Below are 12,948 nucleotides of genomic sequence, written 5' to 3' on the forward strand. Positions count from 1 at the left end.
CTGGGGACAGGCCAAGTAGTCCTGAGGCATGGCTCAGGGCTCAGCACCTCCGGAAGGGGAGGGAGAGGAAGAGTACTTAATTCATAGAGGACACCGGAGACAAGGCTGAGTATAGCCCACGAAGATATCCCCCAAGGCACGGATATGTGTTCAAATATTTAAAATTCAAATTTAGGTACCGTGATGCTACTGTGGTTAAAAAGGTACCGTGATGCTACTGTGGTTAAAATGGTACCGTGATGCTACTGTGGTTAAAATGGTACCGTGATGCTACTATAGTTAAAAATGGTAACGTGATGCTACTGTGGTTAAAAAGGTACCGTGATGCTACTGTAGTTAAAATGGTACCGTGATGCTACTGTGGTTAAAAATGGTACCGTGATGCTACTGTGGTTAAAAAGGTACCGTGATGCTACTGTAGTTAAAAAGGTACCGTGATGCTACTGTAGTTAAAAAGGTACCGTGATGCTACTGTAGTTAAAAAGGTACCGTGATGCTACTGTAGTTAAAAAGGTACCGTGATGCTACTGTAGTTAAAAAGGTACCGTGATGCTACTGTAGTTAAAAAGGTACCGTGATGCTACTGTAGTTAAAAAGGTACCGTGATGCTACAGTAGTTAAAAATGGTACCGTGATGCTACTGTAGTTAAAAAGGTACCGTGATGCTACTGTAGTTAAAAAGGTACCGTGATACTACTGTAGTTAAAAAGGTACCGTGATGCTACTGTAGTTAAAATGGTAACGTGATGCTACTGTAGTTAAAAATGGTAACGTGATGCTACTGTAAATAAAAGTGAATTTCCTTGTTGTTCGCTCATCTTCGACACACAGACAGTTTGTCACTGCTGGAAGAGATGGAACAAATCCAAAGACTTACCTCTTCACTGCAGTGTTAGGTGGGTTAAGTTGAAGGAAGGTTCTGGAACGGTTCGTGGAGTGTTTGGATACAGTTTTAGCCTTTCTGGCTGAAAAGGGCCAAAATGACCCATAGCTTGGGGTTGGCTTATAAAACTGATATTTCTCACTGACATAACAGGACACCTCAACGTGCTCAACCTGCATCTTCAGGGTGCAGGGGAAACAGTCCTGGAACTGATACATGCATGGAAGGCATTCGTTGCCAAGCTAAAAAAAAAAGTATACTCGCAGGATATTCAAGGTGGAACGTTCCGCTACTTCCAAGCAACTCAAAGGGATGTCAACTCCACACATGGTCAGTGCTGACGTTATCGGAGTGTACATGGGGGAATTGAAGTCAGAGTTCTCTGTCAGATTTCAAGCAACATGACCCAATGTTTTATTTTTTGATCAAGCCAGACAACTTTGAGGACAGTGACTTGGATCTGTCTGTGTTTCAGTGGATGGTGATTGAGGACTTTGAAATGCAGCTGATCGAGCTCCAGGCATCCTTCCTTTGGTCATCAAAATCCACAGAGCTGCGGAAAAAACTAGAAGGGACTGAGAGATCAGGGACCTCCATCATGCACTGTTGGGAGAGCCTTCCGCTGAAATCTGACAGTTTGGATGTAAGACAAAAATATATTCTGGATTGTCTGGAACCTGTTTTATTACTCCAAGTGAATGATCTTTCGGTCAGAAACCTCTCTCCATATATCAGTAAGATCAAACTTTTCCATAAAAAGTATTAAACCCAAATTCTGATTGGTTGGACTACCTGGGGGCCATCTATCAGTTGAATTATCTATAGTAATGTTCAAGTCCCCTCCTATCAATAATAATGATTTATTCTCAAATGTTGCATACTTGCAAATCTTATTGAATTTGTCACTACGCTGTCCTGTATAACGTAATAGGTGCGTTCCAGAGCTCAGACATTGCAGACGCCCGACAGATCTTACAACGTCTGGATCGGTATTTTACCTATCAGCTAACCACGTAACAGCCAATGCCGTAGCATGCCACCATTGGTTGATGCAACATCTGAGCAGGGGAACACCACCAAATACTGACTGCATTCATAACCATTAAACAGAATCTACATGATCAGTCTGTGTGTAAAATAAGTGGTTAATGTGACACTAACTCACAGCTAAAAACAATTTAAGAAAGAAATCCAATGTCATTTGTTGCCTTGACTTTACTGCAAATGACACTCAAGTCTTCAGAAAAAAACAATACACTAATATTTCAGTTACCATGACAGCCTTTATAATAGAATGCTTGTGACCACACACACACACCTAAATATTACACTTGGGGAAAAACATCTTAAAAGTAGAAATAGAATATGGCCATTATAGACACAAACCCAGTGCACAAGGCTACATGTGAGCAAAAATAAAGTTCACTGAGAAAGAAATGTAATAACCCCCCCTCACTCACGTATTACTGTCAAATTCAACACAACAAAAGCAATATCTTTGGGGCTACACTGAACATATTTACATTGTACACGTTCTGCCTGTGGACATCTGTTGTACAATGTGCCAGCAGAGCATGAGACCCGTTGTTGGTATAATTGATCTCTTTCAGGCAGGTAGTCACCTGGCATAGCCCTTTATACCACTGTATTGAAGTAGAGGGAAAGTGTGTGGTCTTTCACCTCTATACTGGCATCCAGTTTAAGACAGGCCCAGCTCCAGCTACACTTAAAGGTTTAACAAACAACACCTCATTTTCACCTAATTCTCTCATTCTGAAAATAATCCAAAACATTAGTTCACATTTCACACAGATTGCCAGGGTCCAGTAAGCACCTAACGCGTTATAACTTGAGGAAAGGCACGGAGTCGTATAACGTTACAAGTTAATACTATTGCAAATTTGGTTAGGTTACTAACGTTGGCTCACCTGATGTTGTAACGTTAACCGCCTGACAATCAGCCAGCTAATTTTTCACACCATAAACTAAATGATTTGATCAGTTAAGTTGGCTAATGTTGCTCAACATTTCTCTGGATAAGTTATCTAACGGAGAAACCGATCCAGCTAACCTGATACTTAACGATGCTAATCATACTTGTTCCACCACTTTCTCCTTCAGCTCAAACTCTCCAAAAGCCGGTTGTTTTTCGGTTACAGCTCATGAAGTCCGCTTCATCACCTTCTCACCCCGGCCTCTCCCACCGTCACCTCACCCCGGCCTCTCCCACCGTCACCTCACCCCGGCCTCTCCTACCGTCACCCCACCCCGGCCTCTCCTACCGTCACCCCACCCCGGCCTCTCCTACCGTCACCTCACCCCGGCCTCTCCTACCGTCACCCCACCCCGGCCTCTCCTACCGTCACCTCACCCCGGCCTCTCCTACCGTCACCCCACCCCGGCCTCTCCTACCGTCACCTCACCCCGGCCTCTCCTACCGTTACCTCAGTTACCGTTCAGGGAGACACGCTGCTGTAACCTCCTCACCCCGGTCTTAGCCACCACCGTTACCTCACCCCGGGCTCACCCACCACCGTTACCTCACCCCGGTCTCACCCACCACCGTTACCTCACCCCGGTCTCACCCAACTTTACCTCACCCACCGTTACCGTTCAGGGAGACGCGCTTCTGTAACGGACAAGTCTCTTCTCTCTTCAGTCGGGCGCTGCGTTTTGTTGTCATGTGAACGACTGGCTGAGCCTTGGAAACAGCCGGGATTGGTCCAAACGCACATCACTCATTCACATCCCCCCCCCCCCAAAACACTTTTAATTGATTCGACACAAATCACGTAGGTCACCTATTTTGGATTGAAAACGGCACATTTCGCCCGAAAGGTGACTAGTTTGCATCCCTACGGTAGCTACTGTAGAAGAATCAAGAGGAACAAGAATCAGAGGCACACAGACTAGCTACTGTAGAAGACACTTTATTGAAGAGGTGCTGAAACATGAAAAGTTACCAACTAGGGAAACAAACAAATCCTAAAATATACTGAGGAAACAATGCAAACCTAAAAATAAAAATAAACTTTTAAAAAAACACACCCTCCAAACAAACTAAACACATTACTCTCAATCCCTTTATAGAACAAACACATTTAACCCCCCCAGATTGTAATTCCCTTCTAGTTACCAATCTCCTTATGTGCGCCTCCCTCCATCCTGAGCCAGACTCCTGGTTTTGCGTTGAGCTCCACTCAAATAATAAAAGAACGCTGGTCAGGATCCTAGAAGGACGCTGTGGAGTCCACACGGGGGGGGGGAATAAACTAATTTTGGGTGTTTGAGAGCCATTTGAGTGACTTAGGTCTAGTATCTAGGTTCCAGTGGGCTGGGCTGTGGCCTGGGGGCTGGTCCCGATCCTATGCTCCTGTCCCACTCCGCGTTCTCTCTCCATCCTTAATCCTAATCCCTGCTCTGATCCTGAATCCTGAAGGTCTGATTGGCTCCAGGACGGGGAGACAGAGCCCTCCTCCAATCACAGCCCTCCTTGAGACAGATCCCGCACCCAACAGAGAGAAGGAAGGAGCAACAGGTTAGAATCACTCACAGCCTGCTACAGCCAATCAGCCACACTATCACAACCTGCTATAGTTAGGACTTGGCGATATGGCCAAAATATTATATCACGGTGTAAAAACAATATTTAAAAAAAAAAATGGTATGCCAGTATTTAATGTTTTTAATAAAAGTCCTTAATTTTCTTTGTGAGTATTGTTACTATGTGATTTCAAATGGGTCTTTCTCCTTTGTTTTCTACTGTTCAATTCAACCAAAAACATTTTCATACATTTCTGTGTTTCCTGCACTGAGGATCATTTCCACACTGCCGTAAGACTGGCTGCACAATATGGGCAAAAAAAAAAACTAGGCTTTATTTTTAACCAAATGTTGCAATTGGACTTGCGATTTAGAGCAAAACACTTGGGTGAACCGTTGAAATAAAAGGAAATAATGATTAGGCAGGGTTAATTCTATAGTTCGAATATAATAGTGGTTGTTGTTTGACATGAAAATGCCAGGAGGATTTATTGTGACAGGGTAGGAACCAAAGTGATGGTCAGTGTTTCCTATGGGACTCTAATCTTTGGCTACATTGAAGGTTCTCTAAGTTACTTCATGTAACTAACATTCACATGTTCCTCTGATTTCGAAAATACTGTTGTACCAACATGCCGATTTAGTTCTACACCATCACTGGTATTATCAGGCTGTATAGCTAGTTACATTTGCTCTGACTCGGTTCATTTATTAGCGAGCTAGCAGTTAGCATTAGCGGCTAACAAGATTAAGGCCCAACTTTCTATAATACAAATTTGCAGGTGTAAGAAACAAACTAATAGTGTAATTATGGAACGCTACTAGATTTATATTAAGAAGCAAAGTGAAAACAGCATTGTTGTCGTCAACATTGTTGCACGTGTTACATTGACCATGCAAACTGAACGCAAGCGTCTCCTGGTCAAGCAACAACAATTATGCTCCTTGAGTGACGGGGGGGGGCGGGGCTAGAAAGTGGCATGGCGAGAGATGACCCAAGTAGCCAAGTCAACTATAAAAACGGACGTTACACACAGCGCATCACATTTAACAAACCAAACGTTCAAATATCGTTCTAGAAGGTAAAGTAAAAACCCAAACCGGTCCCTGCATCAATATCTGTGTATAGTAAAATACGGTATACCGCCCAAGTCTAGCTACAGCCAATCAGCCATCACAACCTGCTGGCTCTGAAAGCTGTGTTTAAGAGAAGACATTTACAGAAGAAAACTCACCTCAACATTAGAACTAAAGTTCTCTGAACCAAGACTAACCAACCACTAATAACAATGCCAGACACACACACTCTCCTATTGATACTGCCACCTACCGACGCACTACACTACCGACGCACTACACTACCCTACCGACGCACTACCTCCACAGACGCACTACCTCCACAGACGCACTACCTCCACAGACGCACTACCTCCACAGACGCACTACCTCCACAGACGCACTACCTCCACAGACGCACTACCTCCACAGACGCACTACCTCCACAGACGCACTACCTCCACAGACGCACTACCTCCACAGACGCACTACCTCCACAGACGCACACTGCCATGCATGCTACTCTGACCAGAAACCGTGAATAGAAAACCAGGGGAGGATGGGATCGAGGGAAGGAGAGGTGGCAAAGCACTCTAATATGAGAGAGTTAAGAGTAGAAAGTTAAAACCAGCTCAATAATATTACTGGTCACTAAAACATCAGGTCTGACAGCTGATTGGATGAGAGACTACTGCCGTCATACCATTGGCTGGTTATTTGACTCCTCCTGCTCCTCCTGTTAATCCTAATATGAACAGTTTCCTGTTTCCCAGCAGCCTATCAGCTTGCTCCTGTGATCTCTACAGAGAGACACGACAGACAGGTCAGAGGTCAGCACAACAACACATCACAGACACCACAACAGGCCAAAGAAAATACCATCCCTCCCCACAAACACAAAATGAAACCTCTTCTTCTCCCCCCCCAGTCAAAACTAACAGAAACAGAACAATTAAAGCCCTTTACACAGATGGGGGGGGGGGAGAAGATGGGAGAAAGAGCGGGGGAAGATGAGGGGTCAGCAGATACAAAGAGAACAGAGGTCATAAGCCAAAACCACAGCTGAGGCAAACTAGACCAGGAAACGGGGATGAAAGAACAAGAGATAGCCGAGGCAAGAGAACATTAGGTGTAATTCATTAGAATGTCCACCCAGTCTGTCCATCTCCTGGTCTGATGTATCCTCTCCCTGGGGGCCGCTGGGCTGGAGGTGTGTGTATGTGGTTTGTGTCTAGCTGCGGGAGCGTGATCGGGAGTGTCGTGGCGAGTAGCGTGGCGAGGGACGGCTGCGTCGCGGCGGTGAGAAGCTGCGCGAGCGGCTGTTGCTACGCCCGTTGCTACGCCCGTTGCTACGGCTACGAGAGCGGGAGCGTCCGTAACTGGGGCTGCGAGGTCCGTCCACCTTCACACGCACATACGCAGTCTCTCCCTAAACACACAGGAGAGAGAGAAGGCTGCCTGATGAGAGACACATAGAGTATAGGGTGTGGACTCCAACCAACAGTGTTCCACCCCTGGAGTCCAGACCAACCTCTGACCTACCTCGTGGGAGCGGAACTTGGTGTTGTCCAGCTTGCGGACAGCGTAGGTCATGTCCTCCTTGCGTACGAACTCCACCACGCCGGTACCGTCCCGGAACACGTCAGCGTAACATACATCACCTGCCTCGCGCATGTGGTCCTTTAGGTCCTGCCAGCTACCACTAGAGGGGAGACCTGGAGAGGGAGGAGGAGGTGGTAGAGGGGCAACACAGTAAAGACAGGAGGAGACCTGGAGAGGGAGGAGGAGGTGGTAGAGGGGCAACAGTGTAAAGACAGGAGGAGACCTGGAGAGGGAGGAGGAGGAGCAACAGGGTAAAGACAAGAGGAGACCTGGAGAGGGAGGAGGAGGTGGTAGAGGGGCAACACAGTAAAGACAGGAGGGGAGGGGTAAAGACAGACCTGAGACGATGACTCTGTACTCTGAGCGCCGTGAGGGAGGTCCGTATCGTCCTCTTGGGGCTCCTCCTCCATCGCCGCCACCCCTGCCGCCGCCACCACCCCCTCTCCCTCCCCCACGCCCACTACGGGGGAACTCCACCCGGAGACGGTAACCATCATAGTCATAACCATCACGGCCATGCACCGCATCATCAGCATCCCTGGGAGACACAGACATCAAGAGAGTGAGAGAGAAAGATGTAACACAGACAGAGTTTGAGAGGGCCAATAGTTAATTAGCTAGCTACTTCACTCTGCTGCCTACGCATCAGTTTGTGAAAAGCACATTCCACAGCCTACCTGTTTTCACTGAGTTGTTTAAATGTCTGCACAGTTGCCATGAAACCAACCAGACCAAATACATAAAATGTAACAGTCTGATTGGCTGTTCCGTGAAAAAATGTGTGAACACACCCCCAGTGAACCCGAGCAGCACATTTTATTTAACCTTTATTTAACTAGGAAAATCAGTTATAATGACGGCTAGGAAGAGTGGGTTAACTGCCTTGTTCAGGGGTAGAAGGACAGATTTTTACCTTGTCAGCTCGGGGATTCGATCTTACAACCTTTCGGCGGCGCAGTAGGACATGTATATCGGTGTCAATAGCCGGTCTTTTTTCATTACATCTTAATCTCACTTCGATCTACGAACTAAATATACTTTCCTGCAACTCACCCAATGTAGTACAGATATATTATTTTGTCATTTTATTACTTATAACTGGAACGTCCATCAGGAGCTAGCCAGCTAACTAGCTACTAGTCTTTGTTAGCCACGGCTAGCGGTCCTCTAGCCAGCTAACTAGCTACTATTCTTTGTTAGCCACGGCTAGCGGTCCTCTAGCCAGCTAACTAGCTACTAGTCTTTGTTAGCCACGGCTAGCGGTCCTCTAGCCAGCTAACTAGCTACTATTCTTTGTTAGCCACGGCTAGCAGTCCTCGCCTTTCCCCCCCTGGAATCAGCCAGCCTTAGCTCGGACAGTCACCTGCCAGTCTTACACAGCGCGATATCAACCCAGAGCATATCGGACTGCTTCTCTCTACCACATCACCGGATTCCTGCCCGCTCTGGATCATTACACCGGATCATCGCAGCTAGCTAGCTGCAAACGAGCAAGCACCAACTAATTCTAGGGCTACAATAACTCCTTCGCCAATTGGCCTGGACCCTTTATTGTCGGCACGGAGCCCCGCCAATCCATGACAACTGGACTGCCTAGATGATCGCCCGATGTGGTCTCAACAGGCTATTCTGTTACGACATTGCCACAGAACCATCCACTAGCCCCGGCCCGCTAGCTTTTTCTGAATGCTGTGACCCCAGTGAGAGAGAAAGATATAAAAACAGATTGCATAGCGGAGAAGTGAAAACAGCACCCTGACTCACCTATTGCTACTCTTTCGACCCTATGATCACTCGGCTACACAGCTAATGCCCCCCGGACTGTTACAATAGCACGGTACCTCATTTTGTTAACCTGTCGGCCCTGGCTTAGGAAGGCCACCAAAAATACCCCTACCCCGGTCAACAGCTCTGCACCCCCCACAGCAACTTGCCCAAGCGCCCCCCATTTCTCCTTCACCCAAATCCAGATGGCTGATGTTCTGAAAAAGCTGCAAAATCTGGATCCCTACAAATCAGCTGGGCTAGACAATCTGGACCCTCTCTTTCTAAAATTATCCTCTGCAATTGTTGCAACCCCTATTACTAGCCTGTTCAACCTCTCTTTCGTATCGTCTGAGATCCCCAAAAGATTAGAAAGCTGCCGCGGTCATCCCACTCTTCGAAGGGGGACACTCGAGACCCAAACTGCTACAGACCTATATCTATCCTACCCTGCCTTTCTAAGGTCTTTGAAAGCCATGACCATTTCGAATGCCACCATACCTTCTCCACTGTGCATTCTGGTTTCCGAAGCTGGTCATGGATGCACCTCAGCCACGCTCAAGGTCCTAAACGATATCATAACCTCCATCGATAAGAGACAATAATACTGTGTAGCGGTATTCATCGACCTGGCCAAGGCTTTTGACTCTGTCAATCACAACATTCTTATTGACAGACTCAGCCTTGGTGACTGCCTCGCCTGGTTCACCAACTACTTCTCAGACAGAGTTCAGTGTGTCAAATCGGAGGGCCTGTTGTCCGGACCTCTGGCAGTCTCTATGGGGGTGCCACAAGGGTCCAATTCTTAGGCTGACTCTTCTCTGTATACATCAATGTCGCTCTTGCTGCTGGTGATTCTCTGATCTACCTCTATGCAGATGACACCATTCTGTATACTTACTGGCCATTCTTTGGACACTGTTACGCACTTCAATGCCATACAAAACTCCCTCCGTTGCCCCCAACTGCCTGCTCGTAAATGCAAGTAAAACTAAATGCCTGTTCTTTAACCGATCGCTGCCCGCACCTGCCCAGCATCAATACACTGGATGGTTCTGACGTAGGTATTTGTAGTTGTCAACATATTTTAGGTGTCTGGTTAGACTGTAAACTCTCCTTCCAGACTCACATTAAGCATCTCCAATCCAAAATCAAATTAGAACCGGCTTCCTATTTCGAAACAAAGCCTCCTTCACTCATGCTGCCAAACATACCCTCGTAAAACTGACCTTCCTACCAATCCTCGACGATGTCATTTACAAAATAGCCTCCAACAGTCTACTCAGCAAATTAGATGCAGTCTATCACAGTGCAATCCGTTTTGTCACCAAAGCCCCATATACTACCCACCACTACGACCTGTATGCTCTCGTTGGCTGGCCCTCACTTCATATTCATCACCAAACCAACTGGCTCCAAGTCATCTATAAGTCTTTGCTAGGTAAAGCACCACCTTATCTCAGCTCACTGGCACGCACTCCAGCAGGTATATTTCACTGGTCACCACCAAAGCCAATGCCTCCTTTGGCCGTCTTTCCTTCCAGTTCTATGCTGCCAATGACTAACAAATTGCAAAAATCACTTTAGATGGAGACTCATATCGCCCTCACTAACTTTAAGCATCAGCTATCAAAGCAGCTCACAGATCATTGAAACTACCCCATCCCCATATTGTTCTTTTTTTCTCCTTTGCACCCCAGTATCTCTACTTGCACATCTATCACTCCAGTGTTTAATTGCTAAATTGTCATTATTTTGCCACTACGGCCTATTTATTGCCGTACCGCCCTAATCGCACCTCATTTGCACACACTGTATATAGACTTTTCCCTTGACTGTACTTTTGTTTATTCTTTGTGTAACTGTTGTTTTTGTCACACTGTTTTGAATTATCTTGGCCAGGTCGCAGTTGTAAAAGAGAACTTGTTCTCAACTGACCTACCTGGTTAAATAAAGGAGAAAAAAGAGAAGAAAAAAAAAAAAACAGGTCCAACACTAACCACTAGGCTACCCACTAACGGATAGCCATGATTGCTTCCTCCTCATGTTGGCGCTAGCAATCAGGCCAGGTGGTGATAGGTATTAACAGCCAATCCAGTAGGGGCTGGAAACTACAGTGAGCTTGGATTGGTAAATAACAATGCGATGTCTCGGATTATTTGCATGAAGTTCAGCTTTACCCAACTTTGGTCCCGCCCCTCGCCCACTTTGCTTCCTTCATTCAAAATGAATGGGCTTCCATTGTTTCATCTCCCCAACATATTAAATGTGTCTCTCGTGTTACAGATGTCAACGCAAATTACCCCGCAGCCAGCTAGAAACAATGATTCCTAATACATTTAAATAAAAAACGGTTTTCTTCAAACCAAAAAAAGTGCTTTAAAATTGGCCACATCTTGAAAAAGACCGGGACAATTGTTAGGTTTTACACCCTGAATGGATTGCTAACCACGAGAAGAATATAATGTTTCACTTTTGATTTACACACGCCAGCAACCTGTCACCGTAGGCCATCAAGGTGTACCCATGCGAACAGCGGACGCTCTCACATAGTAACTTTATTAATATCTTCGGTAAACAGACGGTTTGGGTGGGTTAACAGGCTGGCACTCACGCGGAACAATGGGGCTGAGCATAGAAAGTTAGAAAGGCGAGTTGGTGCAACGGTGCTCAATAAAACGAGTAGGAGCTGGCAGGGTGAAAAAAAACACCGTCAAATATGTTTCCGCGATTACTTCTAAAACTACGGCAGGCAGTTGGGCCAAACTAATGCATTTAACTAATTTAAAAAGGGAAGCGTTAAAAAGTCATGTGTCCGGCCCATCGCCATCTTGCGCAGCTCTCCGTTTAGCCATAATTATGGACTGTGGAAACTAGTGACAACCACCTCAATAACTTGGCTCTTGACCATAGTAGAAAAAAGCAAAATAACCTATTTATAGTATATATTTTTTAAACTCTGGTAAAAAAAACTGTCTGGCAACAAAACACCAACCAATATCTCCGCCTCAACACGAGGTAGCTAAGGGGTAGCTAGTTGTTCCCTTTCCGCCGCTAGCTACTTAGCTATCGGTTTTGTTCTGAAAGCGGATTATTATGTTTTTAGCATAGTCAGCTAATTTACCTGGGGTCCTCGAATTCCACAAAAGCGAACGGAGGTCCTCCTCTCCGGTTCTTCAGATCGATATCTCGGATCGCCCCATACTTATAAAACACATCCTCCACGTCTTTAGTGCGAATATCAGGCGGCAGGTTACCCACGTAGATCCGACAGTCGTTGTTTCCCGCTGGGCCACGAACCACGCTCCCGCCGCCCGACATATTATCTCCAGACATCCGTAGACTGATAACTAACTTTCGTGTTTTAAAAGTTAGGAGACCACTTTTAACGTTAATTTAGCTAATTGCTATTGTAAAAATATATATATAAAAAAAATACAGCAAGCTATGTTTGGTCAGTCGTTAACAGTTCACACCAAGTTTTGCTAGCTCACTAGCAACAAAATACAAATATTCCCACCACAACTCTCGCAGGCTTGAGTGGCTTCACAAAATGGTGCCGAGATCTCGCCACAGAGTTTTTAAACCCAGAGGCGCAACATCGTAAGACTTCCGGGAACACTTGCGAAGCAGGCCGTGGTTTGGTGTTAAGAGAAGCGAAACGTTCTTCCTTTGTTTTGTTTTTATCTAAAAGGCACAAGCTAGATACTAAACAATGTTTTAAGTATTTTAACATGTTATTACTCCAACCTCGGGAAAGTGACACGTTTTCATTTTCGTCAAAAACGACTAAATCGAAGGCATGCGTTTTGATTTTTGACGGCCTGCACCTGCGCAGTTCGGCGCGAGACGACCGTTAGACCCGATGACGTTTTCTACGCAAGCGCTTAGCCAGCCAACGTCGCCATGACACCTACACGCGTGATCGGGGATCTGCATATCTTCATACTGCAATGTCTTTGGTCTCGCGTTCATTTGGTCGTCACTAGCTACCACAGCCACAAATTCGGAAGGCCCGCCTACTTGACCAATCAGAGGGAGTGTGATGACGCATAGGGTTAGGTTCGTGCGAAACGACCAATCAGACGAGGGAGATGTAA

General features: G+C 46.0%; 1 protein-coding gene across 4 annotated transcripts; it reads right to left on the reverse strand.

The window, feature by feature from the left end:
- Positions 1-3,797: 3,797 nt before the first annotated feature.
- Positions 3,798-12,622, reverse strand: LOC110510303 (serine/arginine-rich splicing factor 1B). 4 transcript variants are annotated; one of them, XR_002471548.2, is made up of 5 exons: positions 11,973-12,622; positions 7,423-7,622; positions 7,025-7,197; positions 6,186-6,911; positions 3,798-4,375 (listed from the first exon to the last, which is right to left on the reverse strand). XR_002471548.2 is itself a non-coding variant. In XM_021591702.2 (4 exons), the coding sequence occupies exons 1-4, from the start codon at positions 12,182-12,184 to the stop codon at positions 6,714-6,716; spliced, it is 783 nt and encodes a 260-aa protein (XP_021447377.1). In that variant the 5' UTR covers positions 12,185-12,622; the 3' UTR covers positions 3,798-6,713. The 4 variants fall into 4 exon arrangements, 1 of the variants encoding a protein (XP_021447377.1); XR_005040373.1 differs by having other exon boundaries at positions 3,798-5,855; positions 5,975-6,911; XR_005040372.1 differs by having other exon boundaries at positions 3,798-5,940; positions 5,975-6,911.
- Positions 12,623-12,948: the final 326 nt, after the last annotated feature.

Source organism: Oncorhynchus mykiss, chromosome Y (assembly GCF_013265735.2).
Source record: "Oncorhynchus mykiss isolate Arlee chromosome Y, USDA_OmykA_1.1, whole genome shotgun sequence".
Classification (NCBI taxonomy): Eukaryota; Metazoa; Chordata; class Actinopteri; order Salmoniformes; family Salmonidae; genus Oncorhynchus; species Oncorhynchus mykiss.